The sequence below is a fragment of the Adiantum capillus-veneris genome, chromosome 11 (genome assembly GCF_014529385.1).
Source record: "Adiantum capillus-veneris isolate H3 chromosome 11, ASM1452938v2, whole genome shotgun sequence".
Classification (NCBI taxonomy): domain Eukaryota; kingdom Viridiplantae; phylum Streptophyta; class Polypodiopsida; order Polypodiales; family Pteridaceae; genus Adiantum; species Adiantum capillus-veneris.
Genome location: NC_140941.1, coordinates 122,524,348 through 122,550,608, shown reverse-complemented (window position 1 = coordinate 122,550,608; position 26,261 = coordinate 122,524,348). Strand labels below are relative to the sequence as shown.

At 44.5% G+C, this 26,261-nt stretch overlaps 1 protein-coding gene across 2 annotated transcripts in view; it reads right to left on the bottom strand.

Moving 5' to 3' along the window:
- Positions 1–25,610, bottom strand: part of PGSIP6 (plant glycogenin-like starch initiation protein 6) — a 36,798-nt gene extending 11,188 nt beyond the window's left edge. Inside the window, exons 1-4 of one of the 2 annotated variants that reach the window (XM_086523838.1) lie at positions 25,134–25,610; positions 24,636–24,756; positions 24,358–24,543; positions 24,111–24,274 (exon numbers count right to left, since the gene is read on the bottom strand). In XM_086523838.1, the coding sequence (XP_086379964.1) occupies positions 24,111–24,274; positions 24,358–24,543; positions 24,636–24,756; positions 25,134–25,433 (771 nt within the window). In that variant the 5' untranslated portion in view covers positions 25,434–25,610. Of the gene's footprint in view, positions 1–24,110; positions 24,275–24,357; positions 24,544–24,635; positions 24,762–25,133 lie in introns of both variants that reach the window. The other variant, XM_086523839.1, reaches the window with a different exon arrangement.
- Positions 25,611–26,261: the final 651 nt, after the last annotated feature.

Here is a 26,261-nt window from a genome sequence, read left to right as displayed (position 1 = left end):
GTAAGTCATCAGGAGCACCCTCTCAAATCCGGAAAGATAGCACGGAAGTATTTGGTTAAGTTTAAGAACTACTCGAATCTAGATGCTCAAGTGGATGACGCTGGAGGAATTAGCAGCTTATCCCGAGATACTGGAGGTATATGTCCAAGCACTACAGTTGAGGTCAACTGTTTAGAAGCCAAAGGGATGTTGCTAATTGGACTATTTTCTTATTTTTAATGATTAAATCTTTTTTTTAGGATATTTTATTATGTGCACTAAGAACTGTTAAAAGATTGTAGCTACAAGAACTCCCATCAGGAACGGACAACTCTGATGTGTCATTTGATGGGTGACGGTAAACATCGCAAAGGAGTTTCCGTAAGTTCGGTGGAAAGGGCCGGGTTACGAGTGCCCCTGATGCGTCACATGATGGGTGACGAGTGCATCAGTAAGGGGGCATCCTGTAGGCTAAGGAGGAAATCCGAACTGAGTAAGAAAATACGCGTAAGAACGCAAGCACAAGAATAAAGATGGGTTCAATGAAGCTTTTTACGAAAAGCAGGAACAGTCGTGGGAGGACAGATGTTTTCCCGCGAGGAGTCTGTGTCTGCATTGCATCTGTGTCGTGTCCTGCATCCGGGGACGCCTGGAATGTGTCCGTATAGCATTGTTTTCACTAACTGAGTGAGTTTTTAAAGTTTGAACAGGTTCACACTTTATTTTATTAAAGTGGCCGGTCACTTTTAAGTGACCAGGCTTTTATTAATAAAATAAAGCAAGCAAGGCTCTTTTAAAAAAAAACCAGCACTAAAACCTACGCAGGGGGGGCTGATTTGCGATCTCTCTCTCTCTCCTCTCTCTAGAAAGAGCATGCTTCAACGATTTTCTCTCTCCTCTCTCTAGGAGCGCCCAGTTCTGCTTTTGGCTGCTATTCCCGCCGGGTGCCAGACCCTATAAAAGGGTAGCCAGCGTTTCAGTTTCAGAGAGCCGGAAGCAACAGAAAAACGCTAGCGCTGGGATTCTGGAGTAGAGCCTGGCGACGGAACTTGCAAGTGTTCGCGTGACGACTGAGTACGGAGGTCAATTCTCCGAGCAAGGAACGACAGGTATAAGGTGTTGATACGCATTGAGAATTGTTGCTTCATGTGGTTTGTTTTGCAGGAATCTCCCGTCTTACGAGAAGGCCCTTCACGAGAAGTATGGCTTTACGCCTAAGTCCCTTACGGGAAAGTACAGCTTCGCGCGTAAGTCCCTTACGGGAAGGAACGGCCTTGTGCCCAAGCCCTTTACGGGAAAGCACGACCTTCGGGTCTAAGATTACAGAACGGAGGGGTTTCCTCGGGTTCTCATGCTTGTATAAGAATTCTCCCTGAATAGAAGAATACTCTTAACGGGGGGGACCAGCCCATCTTCTGGTCCCCAATAGTGTGTCGATCTTCTCCCTTCTCTCATATTTGCAAAGTCTTATATTTTTCAGATTTCTATGTGCTCGTGTACGCTCCCGTTTTGTGACATGGCAGGTGTACGGAATTCCGAAATTTGCGCTGCTGCTTTTTGCCAGTTTTTCAGTTGCTTTGGAACTTTTGCTTTAGAGTTTGACTGATTTTGGGGCTCTACTTTTGGCATCCCTTGTAAGAATAAAAGAGCCCTAAGGGCCTCACTCTTCAGAGCATCTGGACGTAGAGTCTGAGAGCAGAGGACCCTTCGGGAGTTGTACTTTGCTCAAAGATTAATATAAAAGAAATTCCAAAAGGGACACCAATCTTTGGGGCCAATCTCTCTGGGCACGGAACTACGTCGGGCTGTGTCGACCAAATTGAACTGTGATTTTAAAGTTGTGAAGTATTTTAAGTGAATCTCTCTCGTCTCGCGACAGATTCTAGACTTGGGGTGCCCAAGTTTGTTACAGTGGTATCAGAGCATCAGGCGTGTGCTTTTCTCAAAGCATGCCGGTCCTACTAAAGAGCGGATATGGCACTTGGGCACTTTGTAAATTGATATTGAAGAATCCCGACCCCAAACTTAGCACTCCCACCCTTACTTCATTGCGCATCGGGCGCACTCCCGTCTTCATCGCTCTGCTTACAAGGCATAAAGCCATTAAGAATCCCAGATTACACAAAGGTTCTCTTGAAGAATCTGATGGAGATAACACCTCTCAATGGGAAGGCAAAGAAAAGTTGAAATCCGGTGCGGGAACTGAAGAAAAGAATGAAGATTTGGGCAAAAAAAAATGGTAAAGTTTGCGAGAGCTGAATACAAGCGTCCATTGCAGGTTGATATGGGTGTGAGAAGATTGATGAAGTACTCCAGAAACCCGAGATTTGCGAAACACCTGAAGATTACCCGATTGATGAGATTCACTCGAGATGGCGTGAGGCCATTGATTCCCCTCTGAGGACGAGACAAAAGTAGAAAGGACAGAAGAGTGCAGAAATGTGGAAGCTTTACTCACAAGAAGAGCTGGAACAGAAATCTTGATCAGAAGATGAACCAAATACTGAAAAGGACACCGAAAGGAATATTGATGTACTGACAATCTAGTTGTTTGTGACAGATAACCGGAAATAGGAGCGAGGAACTTGCTTCTTTATGGATTGGGAAGCATGGAGCTGGATATCCACTCTTTTGCAACGAGGTGAGCCATCTCCTTGCCTGTTTTGCAAGTGAAATCAAGGATGAGATGGTCAGATCGAGAGCGAGATAGCTCAGCAATGAATCGGATATCCTTTCGATTCAAAATAAGAATGATGAATTTGAATGAATGAATGATGACGCATGTTGAATGATTCTAGGGCGTCAAGATTCCCATATGAATGAGATGACTGGATGTTGTGGTGAGCACATCAAGAGTTCCTGCAGGATGAGATGGCTACACAGGGATCTAGGTGCATCAAGACTTCTCGACGGATGATATGACTAGATGATTGAAACACTGTGTTCAATATGCGCCGAGTGTATGAATGAAGAACTTTGAAATAGGAATTTTCGAAGATGAATATGATTTATGTATGACATTAATGTTCTCTGGAAGAGCTTGCTAGATGTGTGCAGATAACGGGTGAAATCGATGATAATGGATGACGAATTCGGAGCAATGACATCTCCAGAATGAACCTAACAACAATAAGTATCATGAATTTTGAAGGAAACTAATGGAACCTCCTATTTGTGAACAAATAACAGGATTAAGAATGAGATGATCATTTTGGAGTAGTGACAACTTCCGAATGAACCTCATAGTGAATCATGAATCACGACTGATCCAATGGATTGAGATCCCCGGAAATGATTCTCGCACACGATAGTGCTTGAGGCAACAGATTCTAGCACACGACAATGCTTGAGGCGAATGATTCTCGCACACGACAGTGCTTAAGTCGAAAATCTCTATAGACATGATTGCAATAAGGATTAGTTAATCGGGCATCGGGGAGGTCCGGAAGGGATCTAGATGCGATTACTAAATACGTTGCCGACTGGTCATGGTCTGAGATTTGGAATGAATGTTTCTGTGATTGATCGTCATGTGATGTCCTCTAATGTCATGTGCAATGATGTGACTGTCGTCTTTGTACAAGTGCTAGATGTGTCGTGTCTAGTGCGTCGGTACTAACAGTCAGTGTCTACTAAGACAATTTATGACCTCTGTCTGTTTTGCAGGCGTAATCGAGGGCAATTACAATTCTTTCAAGAGGGGGGTATGTCACAAATTGATGACGTGGCAATACTGACCGGAAATTGCGTTGATAGATTGATGACAAGGCAAACTGTACGAACTACCCGAAATTCGGGTTGACTGACTGATGACGTGGCAACTGTACGGATGCCTGCAATTCACGTTGACATGCTGACGTGGCAGCTGTACAGAATTCCGAAATTTGCACTGCTGCTTTTTGCCAGTTTTTGAGGATCGATTGCTTTTGGAACTTTCGCTTTTGAGTTTGACTGGTTTTGGGGCTCTGCTTTTGGCATCCCTTGTAAGAATAAAAGAGCCCTAAGGGCCTTCACTCTTCACAGCATCTGGACATAGAGTCTGAGAGCAGAGGACCCTTCGGGAGTTGTACTTTGCTCAAAGATTAATATAAAAGAAATACTGAAAGGGACGTCAATCTTTGGGACCAATCTCTCTGGGTACGGAACTACACCGGGCCATGTCAACCAAATTGAACTGTGATTTTAAAGTTGTGAAGTATTTTAAGTGAATCTCTCTCGTGTAGAATCTCTCTCGTGTCGCGACAGATTATAGACTTGGGGTGCCCAAGTTTGTTACAACCAAGGGAACCCTCTATCCTAGGGGCTAACCCCGCAAGGACACCTTTATAGCAGAAGCCCTCCTCAAATACGAAGTGACCCTGTTGTCCCTACTTTACTGAGGAATTCAGCCTCCCTCCATAGTTGAAGAACCTTGCATGAAGTAACAAGAGTGTCACAAAGTGATGGCGTGGCATGGCCTATAGGGACAGAGCCCGGTCAAAGGGTGTCTAAAACACTCTGGAAAAGACAGAAGCAGTTTTACCAACTTGCAAATTATGGCCGAGAGGCTCAGAAAGGGTTAGGTTTAAAAACCTAATCTATCCCAACTTATGGAACCTGACATAGGGGCCTAGAACCTTGTAAAACAAAGCATGAACCCCACCCCCCCCCCCCCCCCCCCCCCCCCCAGCGTACAAAAAGGTGTTGACATTGCAAGCTGTATGGACGCCCGTGTTTTGCGATGGAAATTGCGGAGCCATACTTTTTAGGCAGTGCATTCCACTGTGTTGCCCACTTGGGAGGCTAGCATGAGGTAAGCCCACTATTCCTAGGGTTTTCTACAATCAAAGTCTCCAGTGTTCTGCATTTTTTATATTTTATGTGAGCAATATCTCACTCTCTGACTTTACGCATTTGTTAAGGCTTATCATATTTTTTTTTGGATCGTGGGGTCTTAAAAGTTAATAGTGCATAGGGCATATTTTTACTAGGCCTATATATGCAAGCACTCCCTAGTTGTATTTGGTCATATTAGTGATTGCAAAGCTTGCTAGCGTTTTGGATCCAGAGCACTCTTTCTCTCTCTAGCGTTTTGTGCATCAGGCATTTCCTCTCTAACATTTTTCTAAACCCCGGCATTTTCTCACAACTAACAATTTTGCAAACGATCTCTCTCTCTAGCGCTTCACCTTCTCACTGCTCTTGACACCCTACGGCCTACACAACATGATTCGCTACAGATCGTTCCATGCCCGTTCGATGGGCAATGCACGATAGGAGATCGATTCCGAGGAGACCTGCCGCGATAGATCCAAGATACATCGGTTGCTCCGTCCCAAGAGGAGGTTTGCTCGCGGTTGCAAACAAGATCATCACCCGACTCACCCTTTTCCACTACACCTTTGCCAGATGGTGTTCTCGTGCTTGTTTGGTGGGCGATACCGAGGAGACTTGTCACGATAGATCCAAGATCCATTGGCTGCCTACTCGCTGTCACGTGACACATCCAACCCTATATGTCCGTGGGCAACCTACAGCACGACATGGGTTCAGTCAGTCCAGTCAATCTAGATTTAGAAGTGATCTGGCACTTTTGTGAGTCTATTCGTAGACCGTGCATGCCCAGTCACTTAGTGTAGATGCATATCCTCTGGTTGCACACAGCATGATCGTAAGCATTCCCATCAGAATCCTTCAGGGGAATTTTCCAGTGCATTTAGCCTATTTAACCTATTTTTGACATTTTTCACTTATTATTTTTAAGTGACTTTTGTTGGAAAGTAGGTAGGGCAAATTGAGTAAGTTTGTACATAAGAAAACCTAGACTAGCACTAATTGGCAAAAGAGGCAACAGGGGCACCAGTGCTCAACAGGCAACTTCTCAAGCAAGAACCCCTTGGTGGCGACATCCCTCCAAGCAAGAAGATCCCCAATCCTAGCGTTTTTCCTCAAGCTTCATCGCCGTAGATTTCCTCTTGGCTAGCGTTTCCTCAACAAGAAGTCATCGCCAGCAGACCCCAGCATCTAGAGTTTTTGAAGATCTGCAACCCTAACGTTTTTGGAGAGTTCTAGCGTTTGCAGATTTTCAGCCGGTCATTTTCAGCAAGTTTCCATAGCCATTCAGCCCCACGGTAGATGCAGATTTTCAGCCCTAAAGACCAGCAAAATCAGCGTTTTCCATAGCGTTTTTAGCAACAGCAGATTTCAGCCCATAGCGTTTTTGGACAGCAGATAAAGAGTAGCAGATTTCAGCCCTTAGATTGCCATTCAGTTTGTACCAATTTGTGCAATCAATAGTAGACCACTCTCATCGACGAGAGTGGGGCCTTCGGAGGAGGGTTTTACAACATCTCTGGTGTCGTATTTCTCTCTCTCTCTCTCTCTCTCTCTCTCTCTCTCTCTCTCTCTCTCTCTCTCTCTCTCTCATACACTTGCACGCACAGTGTCCATTCACTTTGTTTGTGATCATAGCACTCTCTCATTAAGAACGGAAGGCTCTCCCTTCCATAAGAACAAAAGGAACCTTGAGCACAGTTCGGAGCACTCATCTTGAGCAAAGTTCAAACATTCATTGGTATCTGTCACCAGCGTGTGACTACTATCTATCCTTTTTGTTGATTTCTTTCTTATTATCTATTTACTTTCACTTTTTGGAAACACCCCTCAGGAAATCTAACTGCCCTGCATTGCATAGCTAGTGTGGAACTGTCCAGAGGGAGTCCAAGCATGAGGGCAAGAGAGCACTAAGGTTGGACAAGGACTATGGTTAGCCAAAGTGGGGTCATTGACTAGCCAAAGCGAATCCTTTGCTACAGAGGCTACATTTCAGTTTTGGATGTGGCCACAGTGTACAAAGAGGGTCGGATGACCTAGAAAGATACAATGGCAGCATCTCCTAAAATTTAGGGAACTGCTATTTTGGGATCTGAAAATGTGTTTGCGTCATTAGCTCCGGAATGACAAGAGGAACATTTTATTACTCTGCTGTCAAGTCAACAAACGCACCAGTTGAGATATTTTTAGCCAAGTTGGCCAAAATCAGAAACTGGGCGAGGTGTCACTCTATGAGCCTTCTGCCACTTCTGGCAGAGGAGGGGACGCCTAAAATGAGAGAGGAGGCTGATTTTCAGAATTTGTCACAGGTTAAGAGCTATGGAGTGCTTGCTTTCCCTCTTATGCACAGTGCGGTGCCAGGAGTGATGCCTTGCACGTTACGCATTGCCCTCTCTCTCCCCTATGGCAGTATGTTATGCCCCACTAGTGGGCTTTTCAATTGACCAATGTACAGTTGTGTGGGTTCATGCGCGATTGCCGAGGCAAGAGCCTCTTGCACAAGTACTCGATTAGCTAGTGGCTTATTCCCACGCAGGTACAGGTGAATTCGGAGAGGTTTCACGCCAAAAATATCGTCCGATTCAAAGGGCAAGTAGCCCTACAGGTGCGGGAGCTCGAGGACTTGCTACGGATGCGACCGGCACGCGAAAAGGAGCCCGAAACAGTAAATTACAGCCTGCTGTGTATTTTTGCAGGTTTAGGGTTTTGGCCCTAAACGGTCCCTAATACCCCCAGGAGTTTCGAGGACGCGAGGGGACTGCTGTACAAGTGATCTGGCGCATTTTCGGGGCTGAAAACAAAGAATTCAGCATGCTACAGATTCTCGCCAGGTTTTGCAAAGTGCCCGTATGCGTCGGGAAAGTCAGTCAATGCGTGGGAATACTGACTGTGAAGAGTCCTAGTACAGTTATGCTGCCGAAATCGGGCCGGAACAATTGATATTCAGCCAAGTGTGTGTGGGGCAACGTGTAGGGCTCCACAGCGTTTATTCCATCTTTTGAACAATAAAGAAATACCGAAAGGGGCGCCTAGGTTAGGGGCCAATCTGGTGTCAATCTACTCATACAGGTGCAATCTAGCAGCTCGTATCCCTCTCCCCTTTGTTGTGTCTTGAAAGTACAGGTAAAGTGGACGACAAATTAAATGGATGAAAGCTAAATCAAGGTTTAAAGTAAAGTCTACCGGCCTTTTTGGATTGAACAGGCCGGTTACAGTATCAGAGCTTTGGCAGTGTCCCATATTACTCAAGAATTACAAGAATCACAAGAATTTTTTTTGCTTGTTGCGGTCGCACGAACTCAAGTTTGCTTGGGCGTGTCGATTTCTAATCGTGTTTTTGAAGCGTGACAGGAATCCCAAGAAAGAAGGGCTTGTCCAACCTCCTCTTGTGCCTCTTTTCACTCATTAAGAGCGGACCGTGCACTTAGCGGCCGGCCAATCGACGTGAGGTGGGAAAATGCAACCTTGGTGTGAGTGCAAGGCCGCCAAGGGGTGCGCCCGCGGAAAAGAGAAGAACTCGGGTGAAGAGAAGATCCTTCTCAAACACGGTTTGCAAGCGAAAGAAAACCTCAAGAACCCCAAGAACCTCACAAACCCAAGTTCCTCGTGAACTTAAGAACCAAAGATCATAGTGCATGGTCCTCACACGAAGCGGAATGGATACTTCGCATACAGGTGATCAGCATGGGAGTGGCCAAGAAGAGCTTTCCCCACCAGGAGACTTTCCTGACCCTCCCCCTTCCCCATCTACGCCACGAGTTGTACCAACTTCTATGGAGGTGATGGTCAAGTCGATGATGGAGATGATGGCACAACTAGAAAGAAAAGCAGAACGACAGGAAGCCAAGGACCGCGAGTAGGAAGAAAGAAACGAAAGAATTTCCATACAACAAGAAGCGACTCGCATTGCCTTGGAACGCGAGCGCGATGAACGAGAAGAAAGAAAAGCACAAAGACAAGAAGAAGCTGAAGCAAGACGAGCGGCCTTGGAGGTCGATCGTGAGGTTCAAAGAGACCTCCGAACTCAAGAATTGGTTCGACAAGTACTCACTTCGAAGTCCGAACCAGCCAAAGATCGTGGGAGTTTCTCAAGTGGCGCAAGCCACGATACGGATTCCAACAACCTAGTCACAAAAAAGTTGACTTTCAGTAAGTATGATGGTAAGATGGATGCTACGGTTATTCATTCTTGGTTGCATCAATTTAATGCTTATTTTGCGACAACTAAGAAGACGGGAAATAGCAAAGTTTTTATGGTAACCATGTACCTTGCTCGTGATGCCATCAATTGGTACCACGCATGGCAAGAGGCACAGCTAGCCGTGCACCTAGAGGAAGCCAATGAATTCACGCCCCTTTCCTTCAATTGGGCTGATTTCCAAGACAAACTCAAGGCGCGGTTTATGCCACCTCAGTACCTCGCACGATTGAAGGACGATTGGCGTGCTCTCAAGCCAAATGGTATGCCAGTCATGTCTTTTTCTAACCGTGTTTTACAGCTAGGTACCCAATTACGCAAGTCGGATGATGAACGCAAAGAGGCGTTCCTTTTTGGGTTAGACAACTATATCAAGTTTGATGTAGAAGTCTTCGACCCAATCGATCTCAACAAGGCGGTAGCGATTGCTCTCGCACAAGAGATGAAGCACACCAAGGGAAAGCCTAAGAAGAACAAGACTTCCACAAGTACCTCTCAGACTTCTCAGAACCCTCAAAATGGTAAGAACGGTAACTCTTCTAACCAATCTACCAACAATCTCTCATAAAAAAATTCTTCCAATGAACCTAAGGATAAGGCTAACACAATTGCTAAACCTAAGCTCACTCTAGATGAAAAGGTAGCACAAGGAATTTTAGGAGGATACATCACGTCGGAAGAGCAAAGCACTTATTCTAAGGAAGGTCGTTGTTTTCATTGTCACATTAAGGCTCACATAAAAAGAACATGTCCTAATGTCACAAAACGGGAGCGTACACGAGCACTTGAAAATCTGAAAATTAAAATACTTTGCAAATGTGAGAGAAGGGAGAAGATCGACACAGTATCGGGGACCAGAAGATGGGCTGGTCCCCCCCCCCCCCGTTAAGAGTATTCTTTTATTCAGGGAGAATTCGTATACAAGCACGAGAACCCGAGGAAACCCCTTCGTTCTGTAATCTTAGACCCGAAGGTCGTGCTTTCCCGTAAAGGACTTGGGCACAAGGCCGTTCCTTCCCGTAAGGGACTTAGGCGCGAAGCAGTACTTTCCCGTTAGTGACTTTGGCGTGAAGCCGTACTTCCCGTGAAGGGCCTTCCCGTAAGATGGGAGATTCCTGCAAAACAGACCACACAAACACGCGACAACAATTCGTATGGCGAATCCACAATAGATACCTGTCGCTCTTGCGCGGGAAAAAGCGACTTCCGTGCTTCGTAGTCTCGCGATCTCTTGCGGCAAAGTCTTCTCTTGCTGACGTTGGTACCCCCTTTGAGTGAGGGCATGTGGTGCTTTTATAGCTCCCTGGCCACAGCACGAATAGCCGCTCGCGTAGAGATCGCGGCCGTTTTTTTTTTTTTTTTTTTTTTTTTTTTAGCGCTATTCTACCCGAAATAGGGAGAGAGAATTCGCTGGCTGGTTTTGTTGCTTTATCTTCTAAGTGGTTGCCCATTTATTAAGTGGGCGGTCGGCATATTTTAAAATTGGTCTGAACCTGCCCAAAAACTCAATAAAACCTTATAAGTTAAAACCAATGCATTTCACAACACTTCCCAGGCATCCCTGGATGCAACCACATGCACGAATGCAATGCAAACATAGATTCCTCGCGGGAAAGCGTCTGCCTTCCCGCGATTGTTCCTGCTTTTCGTAAAAAGCTTCATTGAACCCATCTTTATTCTTGTGCTTGCGTTCTTACGCGTATTTTCTTACTCAGTTCGGATTTCCTCCTTAGCCTACGGGATGCCCCCTTACTGATGCACCCGTCACCCATCATGTGACGCATCAACGACACTCGTAACCCGGCCCTTTCCACCGAACTTACGGAAACTCCTTCGCGATGTTTACCGTCACCCATCAAATGACACATCAGAGTTTGTCCGTTCTTGATGGCAGTTCCTGTAGCTACAATCTTTTAACAGTTCTTAGTGCACATAATAAAATATCTAAAAAAGAGATTAATCATTAGAAATAAGAAAATAGTTCAATTAGCAACACCTAAGCTTGAATCAAACAAATCTAAAGAATCCATAGAACCCACTTTCTCTGTCAATGCAATTACTGATAACACCAGTGCACCCCAAGTTTCTCTTGACCCTCCCATTGATGATTCTCTCATTAAATGTTATGGTCATATGACGGGGCAGCGTTTTGTTATATTGTTTGACCCAGGTAGTATGCATGATCTGATCAGTCCCTCTCTTGTTGAGAGAGCCCGCTTAGAGGTTAGTCAGAAATCTCCTCTCGAGGTCTCTGGCTTTGTTCCCGGTATGGACTCGCTTATAACGCAAGAGTGTCTTAATGTGTTGTTTACAATTCAACAAGCTACTTTCCGTAGAAGGATTTTTGTCTCTCCTCTATCAGGATGTGATATGATTTTGGGAATTCGATGGTTTCGTGAGCATAACACTCTCATTGATTGGGAGGCTAACACTTTCACTCTCAATGCCAAAAGTGACTCTCCCATTGTCATTCATAGAGACGAAGTTGTTCATTCTCTCTCTCTCATTACAAAAGTGCAGGACAAGATTGAACGGATTCAGGAGAAGGAGACTCTCTCAATCTCTTCTTCTCCAAAGCATGACACACAGGATTTGCATGATTATGAGAACGCAGACAGGAAACGATGGTATTTGGACCATTATTTGCAGATTCAGCAAGCAGGCTCATTTTATTCCTGTCAGGAAGAAGATAAAGCCAGATCAGATGGCACGCTTGTTTATGAGCAATATTTTCAAGTATCATGGCATGCCACAGTCGATTGTTAGCGACCATGATCCACACATGACAAGTTTGTTCTGGATAGGCTTGTTTGAGAACATGGGCACCACGCTCAAATTCTCTTCTTCATTTCATCCTCAAACAGATGGGCAGTCAGAAGAGGCAAATTCTATTGTCCTAGATCTGCTTAAGTGCTATGTGTCAGAACATAAAGGAAAGTGGGAGCAGTATTTGCCATTGGTGGAGTATGCATACAATAATACAGTGCTTTCATCAACTGGCAAGGCACCTTTTGAGATAGTTGAAGATGGCAAGAAAGTTCCTCCCATACTGCATACAAAGGACAAGATATTTGAAGCAGATAAGTATGTTCAGGACATGGATGAAATGTACAAGAAGGTCAAAGTGGCCTTAGAAAAGACTCAAGCAAAGCAAAAGAAAGCAGCTGATCGTCACCGTCATGAAGTGGTATATTCACTTGGTGATTGGGTGCTTTTACGCTTTGAAAAGGCAAGGTTAAAGAAGATGAAGGGCAAGGAAAGACTGTTTCCAAAGCTCAACATGCGTTACTATGGGCCTTTTCAAGTGTGCGACATAATCAGTGATGTTGCATATAGGCTGAAATTGCCTGACAGTTGGAAGATTCACAATGCGTTTCATGTGAGTCTTCTCAGACCCTATGTGGGTGATGTGCCAGAAGATATCCCAGCTGAAAGATCAGCCGGAAGTTGAGGAACTTGATGAGATCTTGGTCCCCGAACAAATTTTGGCACACAAAGAAAGGAAAGTGAAAGGCAAGGTTGCTAAGCGTTACTTGGTAAAGTTCAGAAACTATCCACCAATGGATGCTAAGTGGATGGAAGAAGGTGAACTTGCAAAGTCACCAACTGTGTTATCACTTTACATTGAAGCCTTCGATTTGCAACCTACCTTGACCCCTTGAGTTTCAAAGCTACATGGATTGTCAATGTGACAATGGCTTCTGAGACAAATGATGTACATGGTATTTAAAGTGAGCTCAAATGAAATACCTGTTACATGAATGTTAGAGCTGTACAGATTGTCAGTTTGGCATTGGCTCTTATGGAATGTCCAAAAGTGTGCTTAGTGCTATAGAAGTGAGTATTTCTTGTCAGTTTGTCAAGGATACAGTAATGGCTTCTATTAAAGGGTACATGTGTAACTGCATTCTTAAACTGTCGGTTTGGGTATGCTCAAAAGTGTTACTGGGGCCAACGTGTACGATAAGACAGTGGCAAAATGTGTAGCTACCATTTTGTCATTGGAAAGTTAGTGACTCAAAGCAATGGCAGAGTGCGAAGCTACCACTATGTCATTGGGACAGGGTTCACACGCAGGCAATACATGTGTCGACGAGGTGTTGAATACACCAGGGTTGACAATGAGCATGTTTGTGTCGTACATGTGTCGACACGCGTTGAATACATCAGTGTTGACTGTGAGCATGTACGACATAGATGCAAACAAGGACGTTTGAGATTTCAAGAGGGGGATATGTCACCAGCGTGTGACTACTATCTATCCTTTTTGTTGATTTCTTTCTTATTATCTATTAACTTTCACTTTTTGGAAACACCCCTCGGGAAATGTAACTACCCTGCATTGCATAGCTAGTGTGGAACTGTCCAGAGGGAGTCCAGGCCTGAGGGCTAAAGAGCACTAAGGTTGGACAAGGACTATGGTTAGCCAAAGTGGGGTCATTGGCCAGCCAAAGCGGAATCCTTTGCTACATAGGCTACATTTCAGTTCTGGGTGTGGTTGCAGTGTACAAAGAGGGTTAGATGACCTAGAAAGATACAATGGCAGTATCTCCTAAAATTTAGGGAACTGCTATTTTGGGACCTGAAAATGTGTTCGCGTCGTATGGCTAGGGGAACATTTTCTTACTCTGCCGTGAAGTCAACTGGGCAACCGGTTGGGAGATTTTTAGGCGGCAACCTCGAAACGGGAAAATGCTTGTAAATGCGCCAAGTGGCACATGCTGGTGCACTTTCCTCATGCAACAAGAAGTGGCGCTGATTTTTAAGCTGGGAGAGGCTCATTTTCAGCTTCTGTCACAGGTTAAGAGCTATGGAGTGCTTGCTTTCCCTCCTATATACAGTGCGGTGCTAGGAGTGATGCCCTGCACGCTACGCACTGCCCTCTCTCTCCTCTATGGCAGTATGTTATGCCCCTCTAGTGGGCTTTTCAATTGACCAATGTACAGTTGTGTGGGTTCATGTGCGATTGCCGAGGCAAGAGCCTCTTGCCCAGGTACTGGATTAGCTAGCGGCTAATCCCCCGCAGGTACAAGTGAAGTCGGAGAGGTTTCGAGCAAGAAATCTTGTCCGATTCAAAGGGCAAGTAGCCCTACAGGTGCGGGAGCTCGAGGACTTGCTACGGATGCGACCGGCACGCGAAACGGAGCCCGAAACAGTAAATTACAGCCTGCTGTGTATTTTTGCAGGTTTAGGGTTTTGGCCCTAAACGGTCCCTAATACCCCTAGGAGGTTCGGGGACGCGAGGGGACCGCTGTACAGGTGATTTGGCGCATTTTCGAGGCTGAAAACAGAGAATTCAGCGTGCTGCAGATTCTCGCCAGGTTTTGCAAAGTGCCCGTATGCGTCGGGAAAGTCATTCAATGCGTGGGAATACTGGCTGCTGTAAAGGGTCCTAGTACAGTTATGCTGCCGAAATCGGGCCGGAACAGTTAAAATTCAGCCAAGTTTGTGCGGGGCAGCTTGTAGGGAACCACAGCATTTATTCCCTCTTCTAAGCAATAAAGAAATACCAAAAGGGGGCGCCTAAGTTAGGGGCCAATCTGGTGTCGGTCTTCTCATACAGGTGCAATCTAGCAACCTGTATCCCTTACCCCTTTGTTGTGTCTTGAAAGTACAGGTAAAATAGACGACTAATAATGGGTGAAAGCTAAATCAAGGTTTGAAGTAAAGTCTACCGCCCTTTTTGGATTGAACGGGCCGGTTTCAGTGAGAAGATCGACACAGTACTAGGGACCAGAAGATGGGCTGGTCCCCCCCCGTAATAGTATCTTTATCACTGAGGAGAAGTCTATACAAGCACTTGAACCGAACGTATTACCATGTTCGTTCTAGAATAAGACTTGATGGTTCCTGGAAGCCTTGGCTTTCTATTCCTAGGGCAAAACCCTATTCCAAGGAACTTCCGTTCCTTATTCCAAATCCTTGAGAACCAAGGTTCTCGCCTCTGGATCTCACCTTCAAGACTCGGGGCATGACAATGGACATCCCTGCAACTCTCTTTTCCAACTTTGTTTCCAGAGTCCTCTTCCCACAGAGCAACTCTGCTTTCCTGAACACGAAGTCCTTACTTGGGAATCGTAACTTCCGGATCACAACTTGAGAGACATCTCTCCGATCCGTGAATCTACTTCCCAAACTCGGGTACGAAACCCTTGGGCTGATCTGGCTCTAGTTCCTCAGAGCGCTTTTCTCTTGCAGAGGCTCATACCTTCCTCTGCTCCTACTCCCTCACGAAGAGGAAGTACACCTGCAATCAAATACTCAGAGATCATAACATGAAAATTGTTACCTTCAAAGTCTCGACGCTCGAAACGCAACTCGGTTCTCGAAAAGCAATTCCCCGAAAGAGATCTCTACATAGAAAATCCTCTCTTCCAATCCTACACAAAAGAGGGGTGTTCTTGGGTTCCTTCTCGTAAATCAGCCCCGTCTACAACGTTTATGGGCTGAAAACAGAGAAAAACAGCAACTTGTCGCGATGGAAACCCGCTTCGTAGGCACTTCTTCGCGAGGGAACTCATCCGGTACACTTGGGACAATCATGGGTATCATCGGCAAACGTCTTCTTTACGGGTGAACTCTGCAGCAGCATCTCCCTCTTGCAAAAATTGATCCTCCCCTCTAAGTGAGGGCATGTGAAGGTTTTATAGCTCCTAGCCACAAGCACGAAAAGCTGCTCGCGTAGAGATCGCGGCCGGTTTTTTTTTTCGGTTTTTTTTTTTCGTTTTTTTTTTGTTGTTCTGCCAGAAAAAGAGAGAGAAAACGCTGGCTGATCTGTTGCTTTGTTTATCAAATGGCTGCCCACTTATTAAATGGGCGGTCTGCGTATTTTAAAAATAGTCTGAATCTGCCCAAAAACTCAATAAAACATTATAAGTTAAAAACAATGCTCACAGCACTTCCCAGGCGTCCCTGGATGCAATCACACGCACAGTTGCAATGCAGGCATAGACTTTCTCACGGGAAAGCATCTGCTTTCCCGAAAAGCAATCCCGCTTTCTCAAAAAGCATCTGTTTTTCCTCAAAGTTTCCTCTGAACCCATCTTCATTCAAGTGCTTGCTTTTCCTCGTGCACAATTCTAACACAGTTCGGAATTTCCTCTCGACTATGAATATCCCTTTTTCGATGCACCCGTCACCCACCTTGTGACGCATCAGGAATACCCATCACCTAGTCCTTTCCTACCGAACTTACGGTACAATTTCCTTCACGATGCTCTATGTCACCCATCCTATGACGCATCAGAGATGTCCGTTCTCGTATGGTCGGATACTTCTTCCCGATGCTCTCTGTCACCCATCCGATGTGACGCATCAAAAGTACCCGTTCCTGGTGGCCTTACAGATATTCCCTTTCACAGTGCTCCCGTCATTACTCTGAATGACGCACTAGGAATATACTGTACTCGGATGTCTCCAATGAGAGAAACCCTCTCACTCAAAATTCCAATAATTCATTTAGAATTATTTTTCCTGGTGTTCCAAGCGAGAAAACCCTCTCACTTATAAATCCAATAATTCATTTAGAATTATTTTTTTTATGTCAGATAAAGCCAATTTAGCAACATCCCTCTCACTTATAAACAGCTGTCCTCAACTGTAGAGGTCGAACTGAACTGCAGAGGAGAAATCGGAAAAATTCCAAATCTTGCTCAATGGTGAGTTGAGCTAGTCCTTTCTCAGAAGAGAATTTAAAAAAAATAAAATTAAACAAAAGATTAATAATTCAATACTTACCTTACCGGTTCATGTCCTTTCTCTAGTACCTCGAGGATATCCTTCACCATTCATTTAACTTACGAGCCATGTAAGGACTTGTCATTCACGTTTCCGAGAATCTGTTAACTCAATTCCACCTTCTCAATCCTAGGAAGAATAATCCTCCTAGAAATCAATCTAGGTATCTGTCCTTGCGCATAATCCTGCGTTGTTAGTCCAGAGGGTATTAAACCTCTTGCGTCCTCCCACATAGGGAATGTTGAGAGTATTAAGCTCATGTGAATCTTCTTGTGGCACACAAAGTGTGCCACCTTACCAAAAAGTTCTTATTCCGGGCCTTTGCTTTGTGTAGGCCAATTGTTTTGATTCAAAGTTTCCTTATCGGAGACTCTGTTAACTTGATTCCGTCTTCTCAAATTCGAGAAGAATAATCTTCCTAGAAATCAATCTAGGTATCTGTCCTTGCGCATAATCCTGCACTGTTAGTCTAGAGGATATTAAACCTCTTGTGTCCTCCCACATAAGGAATGTCGAGTCATAGAGCATTAAGCTCAATGACTTTCTTTCACAATTTGCGATCACCTTAAAGAAGGTTCTTGTTCCGGGCCGTCGCTCAACATAGGCGGACGGTTCCAATCCGAAGATTCCTTGTGCACGGTGGCACTTCCTTCCAATCTTTTCCTCCTGCAAGTTATTACCACCAACAATGTTTTCTCGACGCCCATTAGCGTCTCTTCCTTACAAAATCATAAAAAATGATTCACCTTGCGAGCATCAATGACGACTTGCAAAATCTCAGGTAGATAGGATTCTAGCCATAGCATTTTCTGAACGTACGTTCAAACCCGGTTCACAATAGAGCGAACCCTCTTTGATTCTCAGGGATGTTCTCCCGTATGTAATTCTTACCGTTTTGAAACGTTGGCGAACTATATTCTTACGAACATAATAGTTCGAATTTATTCCAGCAGCGTGTAAATGTTGTTAAACCTGCTCATGGAGAAACATATACTCCAACCAAAAGTTGCTACATAGCATACTCAATGATCAACGACCATCAGAAACCCTCTTCTCCGTAGAGAAACTCAAATTCCTTCTACCGAACACATCTCAAATAGAGATTCTCGTGTCGGAATATCCTTGTGCGCAAAAAGGCTCTCAAGTAACAAACTCCCGTCGAGTTCCTTAGCATAGGTCAGCATCTTCCATGTACCCAAAGGTGTACATAAGTTTCAGTGATCCTGGGAAATTACCTTCCCTTCGTAAGATCCTTAGAGCGTAGACGCTCAACCTGATGATCCCTTGGCTCAATCTTAGAGCAAAACCCGCTCATCAAAAAAACTAGGATTTTAATCCTTGGATTCCTCGATCACAGGCCGTAGTCGTCGCTTGTTTTTTCCCTCGTAAAGGGACTATTCCTTCACTTGTGCAAAAAGCACTATCATATCTTCCCCTACCGGGTAGGGGGTATGGGCTTAAAGAGTACTCAAGCATCATGAAAGCTTTTCTTTGCTTGAAAGCTCATGATGGTTCCTTCATAATTTCCTACACGCAATAGCAAGTAATTTGTTGGAGAACTACCGGATACCATATCAATCATGGACCTTCCGAATGGTTAAGCAAAGCAGTTCATCGTATAAAACAATGTTCTGACCCAACCCTTACTCTCATAAACACTTGAGAGTAATTGTTCTGGTTAGACACGTGCATATCTTGTGCATGAAAGCAATCCATAGTTGATGAGTTCCTCAAAGATTTAACTTTGATCAAAGACCTGCCCTCTCACTTAAAGTTTGAGGGTCTTCTATTCAGAAACTCAGGGGTAAGATTGAATTCCCTTACTCCAAACTTTCTCCGGATAGCAATGTATCCTTCGAGGAGAGGTAACAAAAATTCGTTGTTTCTGTGTTCAATGGTTCTTGTCCCACTGCGAGAATTGTATTCTATGTACACTAAGGTGTACACTTTCATCTTTTATCGCTGACTCCACCATCTGCTACAAAGTATCTTGCAGATTGGTTTACAAAATTCGGGCAAAAGTCCTTTGTTAAAGTTGTTCATATTTCCTTCCTCAGAGAGGATCAAGAATGGAGCTACCTTGGCAAGAGTGAACCACTACTTGCTTTGACTCGCTCGTGTTCCTATTGGGCAAACCAATCCCAATCTTCTTGAATGCTTTCCTCAAAGCGTAGAGGAAAAAAATTTGTCGGAAAATTCAGCCTTGAATTGAATCCAAGTCTTGTTGTAAGTTCCTTGCAGAGCTTTGGTATACCACCAAGTACTTGCAATCCCCTTGAGGTGTTTGGTCACATGCCTCATCTTCGACGCTTTTTCAAAAATTGCCGTTTGCAAAGGCAACTTCAAACTTGTCGAATCAAAGCGGTAGCTTTCGGGGCATCTTCCCTTCCGTCAAAAGTATCAAACTTGACTGGAAGTGTTCCTAGGTCTAGAGACCTTCTTCATATCCTTCCCGGAATGACAGGATTTCATGGCTATACTTATGGATTGACGTTCATGGATATTTTCTGGATTCTGAAGGATCTCGAGCATTCTGCTCCTTGGATTCTCTAGGTTCTTGAGCATCATGCTCTTGTCGGCTTCTCAGAGAATCCCAAGTCTTGTGTCGACTTCTTACAAAGAGAAAAAAAAATTCCAACTCTGCGAGCTTTTCCTTGCAGGACTTAGGGTTCCGCTTGCTTACTTCTCTCTTGGATTGTCATGGCTTCTTCCCGTATCTTCCCAGAGTCGTCCTCCTTTACAAAGAAAGAAAGGAGACCATGCTCTGATACCACTGTCACAAACGGGAACGCATAACAATATAAAATATACTCGGATAAATAGAATTTATCACTAAATATTGAAGCCAAAGGATATAGAGAGAAATAAATAGAGAGAGAGAGAGAGTGAGAAGATCGACACAGTACTGGGACCAGAAGATGGACTGGTCCCCCCCCGTAATAGTATCTTTATCACTGAGGAGAAGTCTATACAAGCACTTGAACCGAACGTATTACCACGTTCGTTCTAGAATAAGACTTGATGGTTCCTAGAAGCCTTGGCTTCCTATTCCTAGGGCAAAACCCTATTCCAAGGAACTTCCGTTCCTTATTCCAAATCCTTGAGAACCAAGGTTCTCGCCTCTGGATCTCACCTTCAAGACTCAGGGCATGACAATGGACATCCCTGCAACTCTCTTTTCTAACTTTGTTTCCAGAGTCCTCTTCCCACAGAGCAACTCTGGAAACAGAGTTGGAAAAGAGAGTTGCAGGGATGTCCATTGTCATGCCCTGAGTCTTGAAGGTGAGATCCAGAGGCGAGAACCTTGGTTCTCAAGGATTTGGAATAAGGAACGGAAGTTCCTTGGAATAGGGTTTTGCCCTAGGAAAGGCTTCCAAGAACCATCAAGTCTTATTCTAGAACGAACGTGGTAATACGTTCGGTTCAAGTGCTTGTATAGACTTCTCCTTAGTGATAAAGATACTATTACCGGGGGGGGGACCAGCCCATCTTCTGGTCCCCAGTACTGTGTCGATCTTCTCACTCTCTCTCTCTCTCTCTCTCTCTCTCTCTCTCTCTCTCTCTCTCTCTATTTATTTCTCTCTATATCCTTTGGCTTCAGTATTAAGTGAAATTCTATTTATCCGAGCATATTTTATATTGTTATGCGCTCCCGTTTGTGACAATATACCTAGATGAATCCAGGATAAGCCCAGATTCACCCTTGAGGGAAAGTGCACGGTATAGACCCATGGTAGTCACCCACAAGACGATATAACCATCAACTCCATCATACATAGTATTGACTAAATACCACGACATCCCCACTAACGTCGTCAGTGCCCAATAGTGGGTGTAGAACTAGGTACTAACATATGCTCCCCAACACAACACACACCACACGCACACACACATGAGCATACATCAACACAAAGTTCAACGAACTGAGTTTCTGTGATGACTCCAAAGATCAAGGGCAGACTCAGCCATAATGAAGCTTAGCACTAAAAGAAGCATGAAATGGGAAAAATTAGCACAAATGAGGTAGTTGATAGGGCATACGCACCACAAAAGATAGAAAGAATTAGCACAATACCAGTGCATTTAGCCTATTTTACCTATTTTTGACATTTTTCACTTATTATTTTTAAGTGACTTTTGTTGGAAAGTAGGTAGGGCAAATTGAGTAAGTTTGTATATAAGAAAACCTAGACTAGCACTAATTGGCAGAAGAGGCAATAGGGGCACCAGTGCTCAACAGGCAACTTCTCAAGCAAGAACCCCTTGGTGGCGAGTTGCGACATCCCTCCAAGCAAGAAGATCCCCAAACATAGCGTTTTTCCTCAAGCTTCATCGCCACAGATTTGCTCTTGGCTAGCGTTTCCTCAACAAGAAGTCATCGCCAGCAGACCCCATCATCTAGCGTTTTTGAAGATCTGCAGCCCTAGCGTTTTTGGAGAGTTCTAGCGTTTGCAGATTTTCAACCTTTGCAGATTTTCAGCTGGTCATTTTCAGCAAGTTTCCATAGCCATTCAGCCCCACGGTAGATGCAGATTTTCAGCCCTAAAGACCAGCAAACTCAGCGTTTTCCATAGCGTTTTCGACACCAACAGATTTCAGCCCATAGCGTTTTTGGACAGCAGATAAAGAGTAGCAGATTTCAGCCCTTAGATCGGTCTCCCGATCTCCGTCGTCGTCATCAATCTAGCCTAGACTTGCATCAGTCATATGCATTCAGTTTGTACCAGTTTGTGCAATCAATAGTAGACCACTCTCGCCGACGAGAGTGGGGCCTTCGGAGGAGGGTTTTACAACATCTCTGGTGTCGTATTTCTCTTCTCTCTCTCTCTCTCAGTTTCATACACTTGCACGCACAGTGTCCATTCACTTTGTTTGTGATCATAGCACTCTTTCATTAAGAACGCAAGGCTCTCCCTTCCATGAGAACAAAAAGAACCTTGAGCACAGTTTGGAGCACTCATCTTGAGCAAAGTTCAAACATTCATTCCGCTGCACCTAACACTCGCGAGAGGAGGTTTGTTCGCCTTGGCAGACGAGATCATCACCCGATTCACCCTTTTCCACTACACCTCTAACTTGCGAGGGGGGGAGGGCAACACGGCAATGCAAGGAGGGGCAGAACCCCATTTGATTCTCACACTTCCTCTTCCCAAGAGCTCAAAAAAACAATAAAACCATAAAATTGTTGCACCTTGTTTCTACCTTGGGACATGAGCTCATGAACTTGGTCTTACGTCTCCACCAAAATCGCTTCTAGTTGTTTGAATAAATGAGCTTTGTTGTTTTCAGTTTCAACATGGTCTTGCAAGACCAGAGTACCAAAGAGGCCCCTTAAACACGTCACTAGCCTTGCCTTAGACATCTCTTCCCCAAACAACGTAGAACAAATTAAAAACCATAGAAAGTATGTGATAAAAATTTACTTCATGAAAAGCAACACGTTGTAGGATACACTGTGTGAATTAATTAGTCTATCGTGAGACAAAAAAGTTCCTTAATGTTCTTCCCTACTCTCTACCACTCTCAAATTATGACACATGGTTAAAGTTTATTTTAAATTGTGTAACATAGTAGACCACATGGCTTTCTTTTCAATGGCCGATAGTGCAACTAACAAGGGCCAATTGTGCTTGTAAATCTTGGGTTTCATAGCCACTTCAACTGTCACAAACTGCTCACATGTCAGGCCACTGAAGACCTGAGCCTACCTATACATCCCGGCCGAGGGGCCTAAACCCTAGAAGCAGTAGAAGTGGAAGCAGCAAAAGCAGTTTTACCAACTTGCAAAGTTTTGCCGAGTGGCCTATTTTTAAAGAGGAGTTCCCACCAACCTATGGGGTTTCTGTCCGATGGGGCCCATAATAAAGTAAAGCAGGATCCTGTCACAAACTGCTAATGTGTCAAAGCCCTGAAGAATGGAGCCAACTTGCAAATGTCGGCCGAGGGGCCTAAACCCTAAGAAGAACAAGTAGCAGAAGAAGAAGGCCTACCAACTTATGGGGACCCTGTCCGATGGGGCCCAAGTGACAAAGGAATTAAAGTAAAGCTAGACTCTCACACACACACACACAAAAAAAGATGCGCAGAAAATGATGACGTGGCTGCTGTACGGATTTTCGGCTTTTCTGTTGATAGCATTGACGTGGCAAATTTCCGCAAAACGTGCTGACATTGCTGACATGGCAATTGTACGGAATTCTGAGATTACGCTAGCAACTTTTCGGCATTGCTTTTGGACCATAAGCTTTTGAGTTTGAAGGCTTTTCATGTAAATTGCTCTTCATAGGCCAAGGGCCTTTAAATATGTGCTAAGGGCTCATTCTCTGGCATGATTCTTGGAGAAGGTGCAGAGATCTGGAGTACCGGCTTGTACAGAGTTGATGCAATATAAAGAAATACTGAAAGGGGCGCCAAGGTTTGGGGCCAATACTCTCTGGGGTGGAATTCCGCCACTCCGTGTCGCGTGTCGTCTCTCTCTCTCTCTAGTTCAATTGTTATTGAAGTGCTAAAAGTCTGTTTAGTCTGTTCTTTACGTGGTGTCCGTCTCGTGACAAATCCACTCTCAAAGATGTCCAACAGACAAAGCTGATAACATGGCTTGACTGTCCTAACACCTCCGAAATTCGCGCTGACAATGCCACGTAGGAGCAATATGGATTTCCGTGTTTGGCGCTCGCAGGTGCTGGCGTGGCAGTATGGATTTCCGTGAAAAGCGCTTATAGCTTTTGGATTAAGCGCTTTTGGACCATATGCTTTTGCCTTGAAGCTTTTCATGTAAACTGCTTTTGAGACTCATGGACTCTCACTCTGGGAGTCTACCCATGGGGGATACAGAGCAGAGCCATGGGGGTTGTATTGAGTTCAAGCAATTTAAAGAAATACCAAAAGGGGCGCCAACGTTTGGGCCCAATGTTCTCTTGGGGTGGGACTTCGCCACTGTTTCGTGTGTCGTGCACTTTCTCTCTCTTTCAGTTCTTGGCACGCGGTGCCCGTTCCGCTTACATCAGCGCATATTGGATTCCATCATACAAGCTAGGAGTCCAAGAGTTACCAAAGCAATGTGGGTGGTGTCTTGTGAACATCTCTGAGACAGTTTAGATGTCATATGTTTGGTAAGAGTGAGTACAAACAGCCCACTTGAGAGTAAGGACCTTGTGAAAGTGGCCGTTTGCCCCCTGAACTTCTTAAGTAAAAGTATCAGAAGTGTTATTATGCCCCTGTATTAAAGCTGGGTAGGCTTCTTGTGAGATTAATGGCACATTCCCATACAATGGCAAAATTAGGTTTAACCCTACATCTTAAATCCCTTATCCTCCTCCTTATTGAAAGTAAAACACATGAATGCCTTCACCAACATCACCATTCAAAAAACACAACCAAGTACCTTGTTTGCAAGCATGTAAAGGCCAACGTCAGCATTGTATAAAGTGGAAAGCCTTTCCATAGCCGGTGGAGGCCTGCTCCTCCTCTCCTCTTCAGACAAGTCAGGATTGAAAAGATGGGCATTTGGAAAATCCGAATAATAAGAATTTAGAAACCCTTGGTCACCTACATGAATAAATAACCTTCAATTTTTAAATCCCTGCATGGATGAAGCAGGAGCATTTAAGACAGAATTCAAAAGGCACAACCTCCTGTGTACGATGGCAAAGTCTTCACTTTCGTCATCATATCATCATAAAGCTCCTTTGAAGGTTCTAGAACCATGACACCTGAGTTGAGCCTCTCAGAATGCTTCAGATTTGCACAAAACTTCTCACACAAAAAGAGGTCATCGATGCTTTTTGTCACGACTGTGTCAGCATCAAGATATACAACTGCATGCACCATGCATAAAATCCCTCTCCTTTGAGAAACTCAACGATCTATAACCAAAAGCTACCATTCGAAAAAACAAAATAACTGAAACCTTTTTTGTAATTGGTCATGTTAAAGATCTTCAGCTTTGTGTAGACACCCCAAAAGCGCTTAGGCCTTTTGCTGTTGGGGTTTGCTAGCAACTCGATTCTCTCTATGATCCAACCATCTGCCTGTCCTGCCATATGATTGTATAAAACATGTTTACAAAGTACATAGATAGTAATTAGTTACAACACAACAACATATTTGTTCTTAACAAAAAGCCCCACCATCGCCACAGACAAGCACATGCATAATCTGTTCAAGTAATATATGGCTTTAAGCTCTTTGTGCCATGATACATGATATACATAAGACACTAAAAGGTGTCTCTGAGCTGGTAATAAGCATAAATACAACATGAATTATGCACATGCCTAAATCCATGACATTCAAGAAGCCCTCGCTTCAGCAAAAGAAGCCCATTGATGTAATAGAAATAGAGACACACAAACCCTCTATTCCACATCTTTGCATTAAAGCGCATCCATCAAAGCGAAAACAGTACCTGTAAAACGTGGATGATGAGGTCAGAGACACCCTGTGAAACAAGCGCCACCATATCTCTGGTGGTTCCAGTATCCCGGAGAGATTTTCCGAGCACACGAACTCCAAGTGCAAACTCATCCCCATAGAGAAGAGTGACATATGCCTGAGAGGTCTGCTGAGTCCTCGGCCTGGAAGAGCTGCCAAAATAAATTTTTCGATCACCTGCAGGAGCTCGGGCAAAAGCATGCACCGAAAACAGGGCACCGAGCAATAAGAAGAAGGGGATTGCTGTCGGAAGCAATATGTGAACTCTTCTCATAATGAACACTCTCTCGCTCTCTCTCTCTCTCTCAGGCTCTCAGCTGATTTGTACAGGGTAGAACTCTCACAGATCTCCCTTCTGTGTATGTGGGTCTCTCTTTCGCAGAAACTCGGGTGAACGAGGCGAGGCGGCTTTAATCGAGGTGGGTCTGCATCATAAGCCTTTTCAAACGCAAACGCGCTGACTCTCTCTCTCTCTCTCTCTCTCTCTCTTCTGAGCTCGAGTACTCCTCGCTACAGAGTCCACACTTGGACGGGCGGGCGGACGGACGGACATTATTCTTTTTTGAGAGAGAAGTTCCCGACATTACACCGTAAGAGGCAATCCACTATCAATGGTGACCCCTTGGCCCTCAACATTGTTCGCAAAAAACTTGTGGTTTAGTGCGTTTTTAAATGGGCAAAAATTGCAGTATCCTTGCTAGATCATGAGCATGCCTTGAATAAAACCAATAATACTTAGCAAGTTTTAGTGTAAATGTTGGCAAATGCTTCAAATATTAACCCTAGAAATCAGAAGAATTTGAAGTGTTCCCTTTTCTTCTCTGGTGAGAGAAAATGCTTTGGTGAGCCTTGGACCTCAAGACTATGTTTCATGGGCATTTAATGAAGCCTCTTAAGGGGATCAATCTCACAAAAGTGAGGCACCAAACGAGATGGGACCTCAGTAGTCCACGCGAGTGACAGGGACATGCAGATGCTTGGAATGTAAACCCACGCAATGAAGGAAGGTTGTAGATGGTGGGAATAGGATACAAGTACAGTCATTAGAAACTAACAGTTACCAAATAGATTTACCAACGTAACTCCACAGTGTCAGTCAGTC